Source organism: Callorhinchus milii, unplaced genomic scaffold (genome assembly GCF_018977255.1).
Source record: "Callorhinchus milii isolate IMCB2004 unplaced genomic scaffold, IMCB_Cmil_1.0 Scaffold3, whole genome shotgun sequence".
Taxonomy (NCBI): Eukaryota; Metazoa; Chordata; class Chondrichthyes; order Chimaeriformes; family Callorhinchidae; genus Callorhinchus; species Callorhinchus milii.
The window spans coordinates 67,106,587-67,123,869 of record NW_024704744.1 but is presented as its reverse complement, the minus strand read 5'-3'; the positions used below and the strand labels follow the sequence as shown (position 1 = coordinate 67,123,869).

The following is a 17,283-nucleotide window of genomic DNA, read 5'->3' as shown; positions in this document are numbered from 1 at the left end:
TGGATTGTCAGTCAAAGTGACAGTACACAACATTTAATATGTAAAAATATAAAATTAATTTTAATTATCTTTTTAAATTTGAGTATCTGCTGATATCACCATTGATAATAAGAATAATCCTTGGATTTGATGTAGCATCTTTCACGTCAGGAGGCGGTCTCAAAGGATTTACTGTAAAGTGTAGTGACAGTATTTTGTGGGCAAATGCACAGCTAATATGTGCATAGCTATATCCCCAATAGCCATGAGCGTGTTTATTTGGGGTAATTGATGGCCAGGATAATTGAGAACATACGTTAGTAATTGTATCAGTAAACATTACAAAAAGAAAAAGATCATGAATATGGCTAACAGTCAGTTTAAAACAATAAATAATGGATATAATTTTGAAAATTCTGAAATGAAAGTAAGCCACAAACTTAATTTTGAAGTCAGTTTTCTCTTTTTGAGAACCACAGAAAACTGACTTCAGAGTTAAAGCTGAGTTCAACATTTTGACAAATTCGGCGTGCTCTAAAATGTTTCATTAATAGAATAATGGGCGGGGGAGCATGTAGTACAGCATATACTGTAATACTGTATTACAGTATATGCTGTGTTTTTATCAAAACTGTTTGATTGTTTCATAGAATGTAAATGAGGTGAAGGCAACAACTAAGAAGTCTTTCTTGAAGCGTGGTGAAGGTATTGCACGATTTGAGAAGAACAAAGACATTGCACCCAAGGAGCAAAGCGTATGTCCCATTAAAGAATCTGCTAAACAGTCTCCTTGGAAAGTCACCTTTGGCAGTCATCGCCGGCTTTCTCTACCTGCGCTCTCCGAGGGCGATAGTCTTCAGGTGAAAAAACGACCAGCTTTAAAAAAGCAGGTTAGCACCTCTGTCCTTTTGTCATCCAAAGCGAAGAAGCCTCTCCCTACTAATAGCTCCATGATGAGTGGTAGCAAGGACCATAGGCAACATGACAAACTGGATGAGATCAAAAACAGTACAGATGAGGGCATTCAAAGTGACATAAATGCTCCTGAACTGATGAACAAGTTTGAGTTGTCCTGCAAACACTGCAATGACAGAAACAATGCATGTCAGCATTTAAAAGAGGGTATTAAAACAGTTGGGGGGAATAGTGAAGAGGAAACACAAGGACATGCTCCTGGAAGTAAAAGTTTAAACTTCCATATTCTTGAATGTCAGAATTTGATTCAATTTGAATCAAATTTGCCGAATCAGTCAAGTAACCACGTTCTTCCTGAAAGTATAACAAAACTCAACCAAGAACAACATGTATGGCAGTCACAGGAATCTGTCAATGAACTTTCAATGCCTTTCAATACCTCTTCCTACCTGGCATGTTCTCTGGAGCAACAAAATAGCAACAGGGATGGAGTTGTGAAGCAGGATATTGCACTTTTCCAGGAGCAGATAGAGAAAGAGCAAGGTGACAAACGAAATAACGCAGATTCCAGCAAAGGTCTTGACAGAAAAAAAGTAGGCTTCAAAAAATTAAATGACCAAATAGTACAAGTTGACGGTCTGCTTTACTGTAGTGAGAATGTCCAAAACCAAGAAGTCCAAGATGGGGAAATGCACAGAGACACAAGCACAGGGTTAATACTACATACAAATAATGAGCAAAACGGATTGATTATTGGTTTTAAAAGTAAGAATGAGCATCACAGAACAGCTCATACTAAAGCCAGCAGTACAGATACTGAGGATGATGACCCCAAATCTCAGTGTCACCAACAACTAACAAAAGAGACGGCACAAAAGTACAACCACATTGACAACCATCTGGACTTGTCTGATGATGCAGACTACGCGAGCGACCTCCCAAGTGGACTAGAAGATCTAGAGGTGCAAACATTTCAATGTTCTGCACACAGTAAATCTTCTTTAGAGAAATACAATGTCCTGAGCAGCACCACTAGCAGCAGCGGTGAGAATGAGATTAGAGGACGCAAACCCAATGCTCCGTTGAGGCGATGTCTCTTCCCACACAATAGGTCAACAAAGGAGAAAAGTAAAGTGCGGAGAAGAAAGTCCAAATTCTCAAAGTCAAATGCCGGTAGTTTGGTGGACAATCAGCCTAATGACTCCAAGCAATCAAATCTGGAGCAACCTTCAGCTATTGACCTTGAAGGAAGATTGCTCCCATCTCCAAACTCCAAGCCAAAGGTTATAATGCAATGTGATCTTCTAGAACCTAAAGCCATCAATGAGAAAGTTCAAGGTGTGTGCCTGTGAAAATCATTTATTACATCTTTCTATAAAGCATTGAATTATTGATACTAATATTGTATAGTATTCATACTTGAGAACTATTTGAGTGCTTAGCTACATATTTAAGCTACTTTATAATAGTCCATGCCTTTCGGATAGCACCATTCACAACAGGGGACATCCCAAAGTGTTTCACAGGATATACTATTGTGTAAAGTATTTTTTTTAGGTCTCATTCGAAGGATGGCACCCCTGATAATGGAACACCACCCTCCTGCCCCCACCCAGCACTGCAGTGGAGTGTCATCTTAGACTATATGAGTTCCAAATAGCAACATGAGGCTTAAACTCACAACTTTCTGAATCAGGGGTGAGAGTACTACCACTGAACCAGGCTGATACATTCTGTACTCTGCCTATGTGCCGAGAGATTTTCCCATTTGATTTGGTATTATAAAAGTGCAAAAAATATTTTAGATTGAAATTCCCCCCTCCCGTTCAATATCCTTCATGTTCTAGTACAATGGGGGTACGCATGTTGCTGTTGTGTATTGTTTTATAATATTCTGGTCTTCTTTAAATCAATTTATTTTTTGGTCAAAACCACTCACCTGGCAGACGGGGTTCAATCCAAACTACTGCAAGACAAACTTCAACAGCTCGAAGCAGAAATTGATCGATTCCGAGCAGAAAACAACACATTAGTCAAAATGAAGGAGGAACAAGAGCTGGCCATGGAAAACCTGAGGTGAGAGTCTGACACTTGATTTGGTTTTGTTGAGATATTTCCACATTGCAACCACTCCCTCAACCTCTGGAAATTCCTGCCTCAATCTCTACTCCTCACCCCCTCTTCATCTTTTATTTCTATACTTAGGAATACATCGGTGTCCTGTAGCTCAGTGGTTAGAGCACTCGCTTTGCAAGTGAGAGATCTGAGTTCAGTTCCAGGCAGGGCGAAACCTTGGGCAAGTTTCCTTACTCCACACGCCTAATAATAATCCCTTCAAAAAACAAAACAATAATAAATTGGTCATTTTCAATCTATGACTGTTTGTGGGACATTGCTGTGCGCAATTGGCTGCCGCGTTTGCCCACAAATATATAGTCAATTCACTTTACTGTGTGTTCTGTGAAGCGCTTTGGGACGTCCTCCCGACGTGAAAAGCGCTATATCAAATGCAAGGATTATTATTATTATTATTATCTTTCTTGCATTTCCACCTTATAACCTACCTCTTCAACTGCACCTATGGTCACCTTCCCCTCCTCCTTCTCCCTTACTCAGAGTCCAAACCCACCACTCCGAGACACCATCAACAGCAACAAATTGCACTTTTATAGTGCCCTTCATTCAGGGTATTGTCTCAGACGACTTCACAGCGCTATCATGCATGAGGATACTATGTGTATGTAAATTATAGTTATTGCACCTACTTTTTATTTCTTAGTAAACAAACTACAGGTTTTACTCTGAACAAAACACAAAATACTGCAGATGCTGGAAATCTGACGAAGGGTCGTGGACCCGAAACGTTGACTCACTTTCCTTTCTCCATAGATGCTGACTGACCTGCTGAGTGTTCCCAGCTCTCTCTGTTTTTGTTGCAGGTTTCCGCTACATATCTATTTCTTACCCTTAAAGAAAGGAAATATAGGAGGAATTTTCTGTGCTGCAGTGCAACTTTCTGTCCAGCAGTTTCCCTTCTCTAAGTCCCCACTCACCATGTACACTGACTGAGGTCTCTCTGAGAGGAAGTTACCTTTACCAAGGCCACTACCAATGCTATTCTTTAATTAGCCACTAGGTGGTACACTAGAGCATCTTGCAATGAATCCTCCAATTTCTTTTCTATTTTGTACAGGGAGAATAATAATAATAATCCTTGCATTTGATATAGCTCCTTATCACGTCGTTGAGACGTCTAGAGCGCTTCACAGAATATACTGTAAAGTGAATCAACTGTATATTTTGTGGGTGAAACAAGGCAGCCAAACAGTCACACGGCAGCCACTCAATCCACAAACAAGCAAATATTTTTTTAAAAATGCCTGACCTGTGCTTGTACTTGTTCATTTGGAGCTCACTGAGTGAGAAATTGCAGATATAACCCCTATGCTGTATCCAAGCAATGAATGGCGCAGCACATCAGAGCTTCAACACACTGTGCTGCCTTGATTTTAAAATTATTGCAATGTTGACCTGCTGAAAGAATGTTACCAAATCTTCCTACAGCAATTTAAGATTAATGGTGTTTCCTATAGATGTATGCTGTAATACTAGGACTACCAGAAAAACTCACTTCTCCACCTTATTACTAAACAAAGCCTCAGTTTTAGCCTCAGATTCAGTAATTGGGGCTGTTCATAGAATCATAGATTTATACAGCACAGAAGGAGGCCATTCAGTCCATCGTGTCTGTGCTGGCTCTTTGTCATACTGCATTAACCTTCAGTGAAATCTTATCTATTGAGGAGATTGTGCTGCCCTCTCGTGAACTCTCCTGGAACCACAACACTTGCTTTTGTGGTTATACCCAGTTTGAACTGTGGGAAGTGATTATTCATTGTTTTCAGCTGTAACATGAGTAGAAGCAGGAGAAGCACTTCTATCTGCTGCTCTGAGATTGAGCTGTGTGTGCGTTTGAGGGGAGGGGAGTTGGTGTGGGGGTGAGACTTCTGCACACCTGCAGCTACACATCTGCACAATGCTCCTCTACAAAGGGTACAGCTCAACAAGTGCCAGCAGTCCTACAATATCTCACCCAAATCTCCATTTCTGATGATGGGAATCTGGACAGATTGTCAGCAGGCTGTTTGACAGCTGAGACTCACCCCATCCCTGACCGACAACACCTAGACCGTTTGCATCCATTTCCTTGAAACAGAGGAGTTCTAGCTAATGATTTCATTCCTCCTTATCTAAGTTTTCCTTCTCTTTTTCCCCTCCCCCAGATAAAATAAATTGTAGTGCTACAGCACAGATCATCTGACTCAGAACAGACCGAGAATCGAGTTTATGAGCTTCTGGTCTCTAATGAGAAAAGATATTTGGAGATGCCCACAGTTTGACTACACAAATGCACACTCACTACACTTTACAGTATATCCATACAATATACAGTATTGTTATTATCTGTGTAGCACTTTGAGACATCTTGACGACATAATAAGGCGCTAAACCAAATGCAAGGATTATTATGATTCGTAGATGAATCAAACTGTGAATGATGCTGCTAGATAAGAAAGAACCACAACAAAACATCTGAAAACACTTAACACTATTTACTGTCAACCGTCATGACTTCTTACAGGCAAAAGTGGCATCCGTTTTGCTCAAAGCAAGAGCCATCTAACAGTGGAGCTGGATAAGGATGGGGGTGAGAAGTGAATCTGAGGAGTGTCGGTCAGGCCACTTTCATCAAGAATGGCTTAGCGTCACACCAAGCGCTGCCTTTAATCAGTGGAGCCATATTATTTTGATTTCAAGATCCTCACCCTCGTATTCAAGTCCCTGCACTCGTCTGCACCCCCTACCTCTCTGACCTCCTCTTTCCTCAGCACAGTACCCGTTGCTTTTGTTCCTCCAGGTCTGGCCTCCTTCGTGTCCCCCGAGTCCTCCGTTCCATCCTCGGCAGCCGTGCCTTCAACCACTATGCCCCAAGGCTATGGAACTGCCTTCCTCACTCCCTTCGCCTCGCTCCCTCCCTTCCCATTTTCAGGTCCCTGCTGAAGACCTTTCTTTTCGACCGCGCCTTTGGTCACCTTCCCACCCCTCCCCCCGGCTCGGTCCCGGGATCCTAAACTGTAAAGCGCTCTGAGACGCCGTCTGGCGTGGAGAGCACTATATAAATCCAAGTTGTATTATTATCAAATACAAAGATTATTATTTGAGGCTATTCATAGAATCATAGATTTATACAGTACAGAAGGAGGTCATTTGGTCCATCGTGTCTGTGCTGGCTCTTTGAAAAAAGCTGTCCAATTCAATCCCACTCACCCACACTCTCCCCATAGCCCTGCAAACTTGTCCTATGCAAATAATTATCTGTTAAATCCAATAGGGCTCTGACACTAACAGTATTTCCATAACAATCTGCGCGGATCACCCTTTTCACCTGACCAAGATATAATCTTACAACTTGTCACTTTCCCAGGCTCTGCAGTTATAGTCATGTGCAAGTCTTTTGTGCTCAGAACTCAACTTACTCTTTTCTGTCTGGAAACAATTCAATGTCCTATAGTCCAACAGTTTATAGACTAGCCCAGACTTGCTATGCAGTCAATACCAATCTAATGATCTTTCAAACTTTTTAAAAAGCATTGGCAGATTACAGTCAGTGGTAGACATGATACGATTTCTTTGCAAGTGTTTGGTAGATTCAGATGATTTCTGCAGTCATTCATTCTCTACAAAAATGGATATTTTCTAGTTCCAGGTTTAATTTTTAACTTTTATTCCGCCAATTTTCTCCATTCTTCCTCTCCTGAAGACGTTTGACTCCTTTTTCCTTCTACTGAGACATTGTTCATCTGTTTTGAGCTTTTGAATAGATTATCTCTTCTCTTCATTGCATCCATTAGATCCCTGCTAATGGTTCACATTCTAGTTCAGATGTGCCCAGGGAATTTTCCCTTATCCATGCTTTTATCACGTCCTTGCTCGCCGGACTTCCTAAAAACAATAACAACAACAACATGATTGCATTTATAGAGCGACTTTCACGTCGGGAGGATGTCCCAAGGCGCTGGATAGTTGGGTCGGGACCCAAGCAGGGGGCAAATGGTCAGGGTGAGGGGAGGGAAGGGAGGGAGCGAAGAGGGGGTAGAGAGTAGAGAGGGGAGCTGAAAGCACGGTTGAAGAGAAATGTCTTGAGACCGGCCTTGAAGGAGGAAACTCTTCCCTCCACAAGCTGCAGACTATTCAGAACTCTGCAGCTTGTGTCCTATCCTTCATGAGACTCCGCACGTCTATCACCCCCATCCTTGCCCAGCTTCACTGGCTCCCTATCCCCCAGAGGATCAAGTTCAAGATGTTTGTGCTCACTTTTAAATCCCTCCATGGTCTTGTCTCATCGTATCTCTGTGACCTTCTAAAACCCGACCAATCCGCCCACTCCCTCCACTTAGCAGTCATGGACCTGCTTCTCGTCTCCCGTCCTGCCCACCCCACCAATGGCCATTGGGCCTACAGCCTTTCTGCCCCCACTGTTGGGAATACCATCCCTTCCCCTTGTATCTTTGTCTCTCCCCATCCCTTGCCTCCTTCAAACCCACTTGAAGACCTTCCTCTTTGACCGAGCCTTTGATCAACTTCCCACCTCAACTCGCCTCATGAGCCCCACAGCTCTTGAATACATCCTCCAGCTCAGGTGCAATGTCCTGTACCTTGGGATGTGCCTTCAATGTGAAAGGTGCAATATAAATGCAGTTTGTGGTTGTTGTTGGTTCTCTATATGTGGAATGTGGTTTGGAGTTTTCTTGTGGGTACGTCACTAAAGTCATTAGCTCAGTGTGAAGAAAGGGAGAATGTGGGGTTGTCTGGTTTGTGGATCATGACATTCAGCTGCTAATGTAATATTATACAACACAGTGAGATGTTGGTGGTGTATATACTCCAACATCAGAGCTGAGAATGGGCTGAGTCTAAATGTTTTTATTTTGCAAACAGATCGGGAGCCTCATCGGGAAGTGGATTGGATGCAGTTCAAACTGAAGAAGTTATTGATCACTAACAGGTTTCTTTATGACATGGAGGTGCTAGAATTCTAGAAAGGGTAAAAACTATGTGAACTGAAAAGTCCAACCTGTTCCTTTATTGACAGAAAGCGGATGGATCTGTTTGAACACAAGAAGACCGAAGAGATGGCCCGTTTAGAGGAGTACAAGAAAGAAGAGATGAAGAAACTACAGAAGGAGAGGAGGCTGTCTGAAAAGACCACAATGGCAGCCAAAGCGATGTTAGATAGGAGAGAGCGGGAGGAGATGGAGGTCAGTCAGGATATAGCTCTTACTTAGTCCGTGCTGGTTGGCATGAAAGATGCGTTGTACCTACTCATATTGAAAACATTTTGGTCGCTGAGAATATACTTGTTCGCTTTCAATTTCCTATATGTAGACTTTCCCTTGCCCTCCTCACTTTCAAAGCCCACTTAAGACTTAACTCTTCGACTGCACTTCGACTCCCCCCAACAATCCACTTCAGCTCACTCTCCCATCTTTGCTGCCCAGCCAGCTGTGTAGAGCACTTTGATCGGAAAGGCACTGCATAAGTGTAATTTTCTGTAATATTGTAATTGTATTGTACAGTGGGAATAAATACAGTACTGAATTTCAAATATAGTATTACTGTATTTGTTTCCAAAATGTACTTATGAGTTAATACACATTGGGCAATGCAATGCTTCAAACTGCAGAACAGTGAGTCACAGAAAATAAGATAGAGGGTATATATTTTTGCTGGTGTCACTTAGCTCAGCGAGCCAGTGTGTGTCTCTCTGAACCACATGTTTGAGTTCAAGCACTTGCTTGAGACTCTGAATAACATTATCACCAAGTGTTAGTGAGTATTGCATTGTTTGGCAACAGTTCCCAGGTAGAAGGGAATGTTCTTTTCTTGCGCAGGTTGGGAAACACTTTGCAAGATCAAAAGAGACTTTCTAAAAAGACCCTCTGTCCCATTTGAACTCAACCTTCCAGAATTTCAACCCTATCATCTTCCCATCACAGCATCAAGCTGCTTCTTAAAATAAGTGTCTGGCCTCAGCCACCTTTCCTGGTAACTGTCGTCAATTACCCTCGAGGTAAAGAAATATTTCCTGGTGTCTGTCGTCAGACTGCCCTTTGCTATCTCAGACTGCCCTGTGCCTGCTTGTCCCTCTGTCCTGGCATATCTGAAAATATTGTTCATCTAACTGATCATATGTGCTGTACCACATTAGTTCTGCGCAATAAGTATTATAAATAACACCTTGCATTTAAATTAAACAATATAACTTTATGGAATTTGCATTAAACCACTTGAAATCACTGGGATATAATAGGTGATGATTCCTAAAAGGATTCCTTATAAGTATATCCCTTGATCTATGGGTACTCCATGGAATCCATGGTATTATTCGTCCTTGAAAGTTTTGTTGAAATAAGTGTGAATCAAATGTGTTTTGGATCAGTTGCTGACTTTTATCCTTTTCTGCCTTGACATTATCAGCTGTTGAAGCAGCAGCTTGGACAGCTCCAGGAAGAGCTGAGGAAAAACGAGTCTGGCTGGGCTACATCCCACAACCACCTTCAAAACCAGATACAATTATTGACCAAAGAAAACAATGACCTACGGGGTGAGGTGAAGGCAATAGAACACCAACGTCAAGAGGCCGTGAGGAAGGCAGAAACCGCTGCCCTTATCAGCAGGATAGCCGAAACACCGGTATAAGCTTTCCCTTGTCAATATTTTCACTAATTTAAGTTTTATAATGTGCTGTTTAAGTGATATTTTCTCTTCCTTCACGCCTGCCTATGTCATTCCCCCATTCTCTGGTCAAGAGTCTTCGTGGCTTGACAATAAATCTGTTGCTCTTGAGCAGGCCGTTTGGAAGTGGGAGTGATCGAGTTGCCAAGATTTGGCTCAAACCTCTGTGTGAGAAGCTACAAGATCAAGAAGCTTACTAGCCATTAAGGCATCAGCAGCCATGACCTGCCACAGTGTACGAGAATACAATTAAACTGCAGCCTCACACCACCCCTGCAACAATCCATTTGAGGCGGGTGTATCTGCAACTTGTTGTACAATATTCAGCGATAGTGGCAATGTAAAAATATATATTTATGGCTTTTTTGGCAATCCAATGAAAATCTGTATCATACAGACTGGGAAGGTCTCAGGTTCAAGCCCCCATCTTTGCTGAGTCATCTGATCTCAGCGAGAGCACTATAACTTAGCTCTAGTTATGGAGTGGGTCTTGCTCCTGTTCACTCTTCTGCTTCGACTCACTGTGGGTAAACTTACATTCATTGCTAGAAAGAGAATTTTTGGACTACTTCTTTACTGGGCAGTCGTGTTATGAAGACATGAAATAGACCCTAATGTAGAGGGTTTCATGTGGAGAAAGGTGATTTGGGTCAGATAAGGAAGGGCAAACAGTAAACCGACGCTTGAAGGGGAGGGAGCAGAGATTAGTGAGGGGAAAAGCAGTATTCATAACTATAGAATAATGTTTTATGGTAATGTGATACAATATCTTTGAATAACATCCAGGTGTCAGATGCCATCCTTAAAGGTACATTACAGCCAGTCTCCAGAAGTGCTAGAAGCCGTAGTTCAACACCTTGTGGGAGGAAAATGACTTTTGACGGTAGACAGACACCAGTTGATCCAGAGCTAAAGGTACTAATTTTAAATGGCTTTAATGTTTAGCTACTCATAGGTCATAATTATTATATTCAGGAACAAGAATCATTTGTGTTATGAAGACATGAAATAGACCCAGGTGTGGAGGGTTCCATGTGGAGAAAGGTGATTTAGTTACTGTAATGTTAGCATAATGAGGAGGAACCGGGGAACTGTGGAACAACTAAGGTCAGTCAAAAGCCTTATGGAACATTGTTGTGTACATATTGGCTGCTGCATTCGCCTACAAAATACACAATCACTATACTTTACAATAAAATCTTGTGAAGTACTTTGAAGCATCCTCCTTGATGTGAAAGGTGTTAGATCAAATTCAAGAATTATCTTATTATTTATAAAATCCTATAATTGTCTTAGTCACTATTTCCTTGATGTGCTTTAAACTGAATGTAAACACAAACAGCCATTTACATTGACATTCTGAACGAATTTAAGAGGCTATGAAACAGCGAGTTCCATTGACTTTATAAGTGTGACAGAAATTAATTTACAGCATTAGCAAAGTAGGAGTGCAAGGAAACAGTAAGATCTTTGACTTTCATTAGGGGACGAGATGTTCAGTGATCAATGGAAGGCAGATTCTCCAAGTGAATGCTTTGTTCATGGAGGGAAACACAAATTGCCTTCCCAAAGCAGAGTTTCTCAGACAGTAAAACAGATTATTAAGGGTAATATATATTGATAATCCTTGCATTTGATATAAATATTGTGAATATAGGAATGACGGTCAGGCTGAAAGCATTAAAGGAGGAAAGCTTAAATAAGGCTAGTTAAGGAACTAATGAATGAAGTGCTCATATTCTGACAGGTTTATTGAGGGATTCATTTGGAAATAGGAATGAAACCCAAGCAAGAGGTAAAATGATGGCCTATAGGCCAGTGAGCCTGGCATCTGTGTTGAGGAGAATATCGGAAGGTATTGTGAAGGAGTGAATGGTGACATGCCTAGAGAATAGAGAATTGTAACAGGGACTTTGAGCGTAGCCTTATGGAGGGAGATCGTATCTGACAAATTTGCTGGAGTTCTTTGAATAATGAAACTCAGTGAATGATTATATATTATACAAGTTAGCAAAGCATTTGTTATAGTGCATACTGGAGATTGGCAGGGATAGGTGCATACAATGTTGAAAGAGACAGAATCGAGGGAGCTTCTTAAGTGGATAAGTTGTCTATGGAGCTACAGAATGTAACTTTCTCTTTGGGGACCTCATAGCACCTCACATGTAAAGGATCTTTACATGTCTTACAGGCTGGGGGGAAAGCAGAGGTAAAGCTTGAAGCCCAGAAAAGGAGATGAGAGAAATCCAGGAAAGGGTTTCTGTCCCGTTTACAAACCCGAAGTGCAACTCCAACCGAACGGAGAAGGCTCTTCCAGAACAGATCAACACCTGATCTCGAGATGGTAAGCATTAGCCATTGATCCATAGAAGGACATCTGACTTCACACATACACTACGAGTTTACACCTAAAGTATCTTGGCAGGATTTAGCTGGTGTTGCTGTGCACTGTACAATCTGAATGGAAGAGTGGCAATGGGTAGCTGTAGGATGTGGAAGAGAGGAGAGTATGACTCTTGTCATGTCTATTGTCCACCCCCATTATTGTAATTGTTGTAGATGATCTTGACCTTCAATATTGCTACTGCCAACAAAGTTTCTAGGGTTTAACTTAATTCTGTAAGGCTGTTGTTTAGACTCCTTATGGCAATTTAACAACCTTGAATCCTCTTGAGTCTGCCTTGGCATACCTGAAAGTTTTACTTTCTCAATCCCATTTAGCATCTTGTATACCTGTCCAAAGGCCTCTCAGAGATGCCTCTTTTCAAGGCTCAAGAGCCCTAACTTGTGGAACTTTTCCTCATAGCTCATTCCTTTAGATCTTAACTCTTGTTCTGTGAGGTGCTATGTGAAGGTGAAGTAAATTTTATACAAGGAGGGAAAGTAAGGCTAAATGATGCAATACAATATAAAATTACATTTGTATAACACCTTTCACGTCGGGAGGACGTCCTAAGGTGCTGGATACTGGGCTTATCTCACAAATTTCTCAGTGGATGACTCCAAAGCAGTGTTGTCGGAGGTCTGGGAACAAATGACTTCCCATTCTCTAACTGAGGGAAGATGAAATGAAATGGGGGATCTATAAGGAAAGAGTTCAGGGAAAGAGAAATGAAAGAAAGCAGCACTGTTGGAAATGATCTCACTTCCCACTTCCACCTTTATGGTTGTCTGATTCTAGAGCATTCAGAGAGCCAATTCAGCTCGTCAAAGAGGGCATGACCGAAAGTCTCCTGTGCCCAGCTTAAATCTCAGTGTGTTCCCAGAAACAAATTCCACTCTCCATGCCAGGGGTAAGAACCACTTACTCTAGTTTGACTCCAGATAAAGTAAGTTTATCTTAAACCGTGTTTGTTCTAGAAATTATTGACACCAGTTCTTTCCTCTCCTAGGCCCCCAGTCGTCTTCCAATTCAGGCAGTTCAGAGGATGTTCTTCACATGCCAGCGCACTCCATTGAGCAAATGGTCGAGGATGTGCCCTCTGCTAGGACTCCCAGGGCTGCTGCTAAACTGCCAGTGACTGAGACCAGCAGAACTGTGAGCACATAATAATCCTTGCATTTCATTTCATAACACCTGGCTCAGAGAATTATACTGTTTCAAAGTTCATTTAAATTATTTGGTGACTGAATATAAAGCACTTGGTTTCTAAGTCATGGTAGTGAATTTTGTACTGTAGTGTTCATTGTGCTGAGTAAATGTTAATAGCAGTTCTAATTTTCTTTAAAAAAAAGTATTTTCCTTTCTAACGCTCAGTGTTGTAGTGAATCTCAGACTCTGACACTCCAATTAGCAGTTTTTTACATGTAATAATTGCTCGGGACACAAAATAATTAAAGATTTTTTTTTCCACCTTATTTTTCGTTCCTGAACTAAATGAAGTATATTTATTGCATTTAGCAATTACAGTGTTTACATAGATACAAAGGACGATAGGAACAGAAGTCCATTCAACCTAGCAAGCCTGTTCTACCAGTTAGGAGACCTTGTCAGATCTTTTAATCCCAATGTCCCGACCGTCACAATACATTGTTCTCCCTCTAATAGCCAAATCGCTATCTCTTTCAAACAACCCTATTGATTTCGCATTTTCCGCTTTCTGGGGCAGAGCAGTCCACCTCTTCACAACCTTCTATGTAAAGTAATGCTTCCTTAGATTGTTAACCCCTTGAACACTGCTTTGCAGAGGAGCACAGCGGAGACGGTGACCAGATGTCGAGAGAAGCCTCCTATCGGATGTAGAAGTCGCAGTGCGACCCCAGTTGGGCGGAGGACACCAGTGGATCGGAAACAACTGACCTTCGACCTTGAGCAGAAGGTTTATACTTTTTGTTCGAGTTAAGCAGTATGCTCTGAGCCACATTCTTTGGTTAGATAACAAATATTATTAGTTAACGAATAATAATCCTTGCATTTGATGTAGCACATTATCAGGTCATCAAAATGTCTCAAAGCACTTATAGGATTTACTGTAAGATAGAGTAACTTGTATTATGTAGGTATAGGTGGCAGCCAATTTGAGCGCAAGAATGTTCCGCATGATCGCCATGATGTGAGTGACCAATTTTATCTACCTGAGCTTTAAAATGGCAGCGACATGCCCCAATCAGAGGTGTAACTTCTCTCTATAACATTTTCAGTAGAGCTCAGTTTTTGTTTGTTACGTGTGAGATGTCTACTCTTGTGACTGGTGAGGTTTCCCGCCTAGCTGTGACGACTGTTTTTGATATTTCAGAGTATGCGGCCACACTCTGCCTTATCAAGGAGAGAATCTATTTCTTCTAAGAGTATCATTACAAATGAAGATGTCCAAGAGGAAATACAGTATCCAGATGGCAAGGTAATTGACCTATGTTATATGTAGTCTTCACAGAAATAAATTATATTGTTTTATTAGGATTTGATTGAAGATTAAAAATTATGACTGGTTTTAATGAAAGAAATAGATTGCTTCCAGTGATCAGTGAGTCAGTGACTAAAGAACATATATTGTGGACTTAATCCTCTAGTTCCTGATTTGGTGGAGAAGGGAGATTTTGGAATTAGTTCTTATCCTCTAACTTTAGTGCAAAGGTTGGGTCTGTAGTTGGCCTGATTGTTGCTTATGAGTTCCACTTTACATCGAATGTTAAAGCACGGAAACAGGTCATTCAGCCCAACTAGATCATGCTGGATTGGTGTCAGCTTTATTTCACCTTTAAGCTGTGCTCGAGGGTCAACATGATGGTGGTCACTGAAATCCTCAGGCTGACTTCAGCCCCACTCACTGTGCTGAAGTCACTGGTGGGTTTCAGCTTCGCAGCCAGTTCCTAACTTATCAACTGGTTTGACCACAATTTGTGTCGATGTGATAATGATAACTGAAAATGACCAATTCTCCCATCACATTTTTCACCCCTGTAAAACAGGTCTATGTGGAAATTAATTTTTTTTCTCTGATTTTTGTCAGAAAATATCGATGATTGTTTTCAATTATTATTACATTTTTACTGACTGTTATTAATTTTTTTTGACGCCAAAAACTGCTGACTCGCTTCATACGTGCGGTGGAGGGGGGCTATCTGAAAGATGGCGTCACCTCACGCCGGAAGTGACATCAGTGGCACTCTTTGCAGAGATCACATGCGACACACACAGGAAGTGATGTCAATGGTAGCTTAACAATCTCGAATTTGGCCCTTTTTGTTGTCAAAATAACGATAAAAAAGCAGCTTTTATTGATGAAAGTGTATTTGCACCGGATAGCGGAACATCACAAAAAAGAACAAATATTATTATTTACCAATCAAGGCAAGCCTACCTCTTAGTTATAATTGACAGAATCATCAATGATAAAGTGATTGTCTGCCTTCCCAACTCCTCCCTCCACAGGCTGCAGATAATCCAGAACTCTGCAGCTTCTCCCGCACCAAACTCCGTGACCCCATCTCCCCCACTCTCACCCGACTCCACTGACTCCCTATCCTTCAAAGGATCCAGTTCAAGATTCCGGTCTTCACTTACAAAGCCCTCCATGGCCTCGCCCCACCCTACCCCTGTGACCTCCTAAACCCCTTCCAACCCGCCCGCTCAGCCGGCTCTGGCCTGCTCCACATCCCCTGACCCACCCGCCCCACCATTGGTGGGAGAGCCTTCAGCCACTCTGCCCCCAACCTCTGGAATTACACCCTCCAATTACTCCGCCTCACCCCCTCCTTAGCTTTCTTCAAGTGCTGCCTCAAAACCCTCCTCTTCGACCATGCCATCGGCCACCTCACTGCCCTCCCTTCCCTTCCCCCCTCCCTCCCCCACTGACCCCAGCTAGTGTCTGAAATGCTGTAGACTGTCCAGCGCCTTGGGACTTCCTCCCGACGTGAAAGGCGCTATACAAATGTAATCTTGTTGTTGTTGTTGTTGATTATCTGGTACTCAGAAATTATCTGGTGTGTACCCAGTGTCAGAAATTGTGTAATTGTGCAAAAGCTGGATTCAGCCATTTCAATTTCAGTTTCACTGAAGACTGAGTTTGAATGAAAAAAACTGAAAAGTCAGTGGATTTTTCGTACTTATTTTTCTTAACTGGGAATAGAGGCATTTAGAGGTTTGTAACTTTTGTGTGGTCTGAATGAGATTGGGAGTTATTTAGAGTAATGGTAGCATGTTATTTGCAAGATATTAAATTCAAATTGAACGAGGAAATGGTTCTATCTTTACAATAGTTTCTTGTATCAGGCTATTTGCGCACTTGAATAATTGATGCAAGATTCAGTTACAAAATCAATGGGTGATGTGCAGTCATGAAAATTGAAAGGTACATTGAATACTTATTATGCTACAGTGATCATGTGTCTGCTTTGACTTGCCTTAAAGTGTTGTGTGTTGTGTTTCTGTGCTGCCAGCTGGAACAGATACTGGTAAATGGATGTCGAATCATCACTTTCCGCAATGGCACGAGAAAGGAGATCAGTGCAGATGGCCAGTCTGTCACTGTCACATTCTTCAATGGGGATGTGAAACAATTCACACCAGACCAGAAAGTGGTAAGTGTAGCCTTACTCTGTCTACAACAGTTACTTTCTGTCACCGTGCATTATGAGTGAGTGCCGGAGTCAAAAGGACCCTATCACCCCTTGGAAGAAATGTTCTTAATATCATTTTCCAGGGGTCTCGTCAATGGGAGAGTGATAGTTCAGCAGTTGACAGATTATGGAGCTTTCTGGCTCGTATCCTGATTTGTGTTGAGTTTGCTTGTCTCAGCTGGGGCAGCATAGGGAGGCTAAATTGGTCCAGAACTCCCCAGGGTTAGAGCCATCCAGGATTCCAAGGTGACATGCCTGGCAACAGAATGTCGGAATCGAGCCAGCCCTCTGTGGTGGTCTCGGTAGTCCGGTTCCTGAGCCAGGTGGATCCGCAGTATTCCAGGGCTCTGCTGATGGCAATACAGCCAGCCTGGCTCATCGGCAGGACCTGGAAGGACAGACCATTCACTTGGGAGGGAGTTATCCCATTCGGTTCCTGTTAACCCTGCAGACCTAACTGGTAGGGTGGTTCTAGCTGGATAAGCAGTGGCAAAGCCTGGCAGAGAGCAATATTAATGACTAGCTATGCGGTTT

At 42.0% G+C, this 17,283-nt stretch overlaps 1 protein-coding gene across 1 annotated transcript in view; it reads left to right on the top strand.

Annotated features, from left to right (window-relative positions):
• si:ch211-140l13.3 (centromere protein J) overlaps positions 1-17,283 on the top strand; it is a 37,072-nt gene that overhangs the window by 14,489 nt on the left and 5,300 nt on the right. Inside the window, 11 exon segments of the mRNA XM_007894518.2 lie at positions 630-2,232; positions 2,841-2,970; positions 8,048-8,213; positions 9,433-9,648; positions 10,477-10,605; positions 11,882-12,034; positions 12,872-12,983; positions 13,083-13,228; positions 13,878-14,009; positions 14,427-14,531; positions 16,570-16,710. Coding sequence (XP_007892709.2) covers positions 630-2,232; positions 2,841-2,970; positions 8,048-8,213; positions 9,433-9,648; positions 10,477-10,605; positions 11,882-12,034; positions 12,872-12,983; positions 13,083-13,228; positions 13,878-14,009; positions 14,427-14,531; positions 16,570-16,710 — 3,033 coding nt within the window.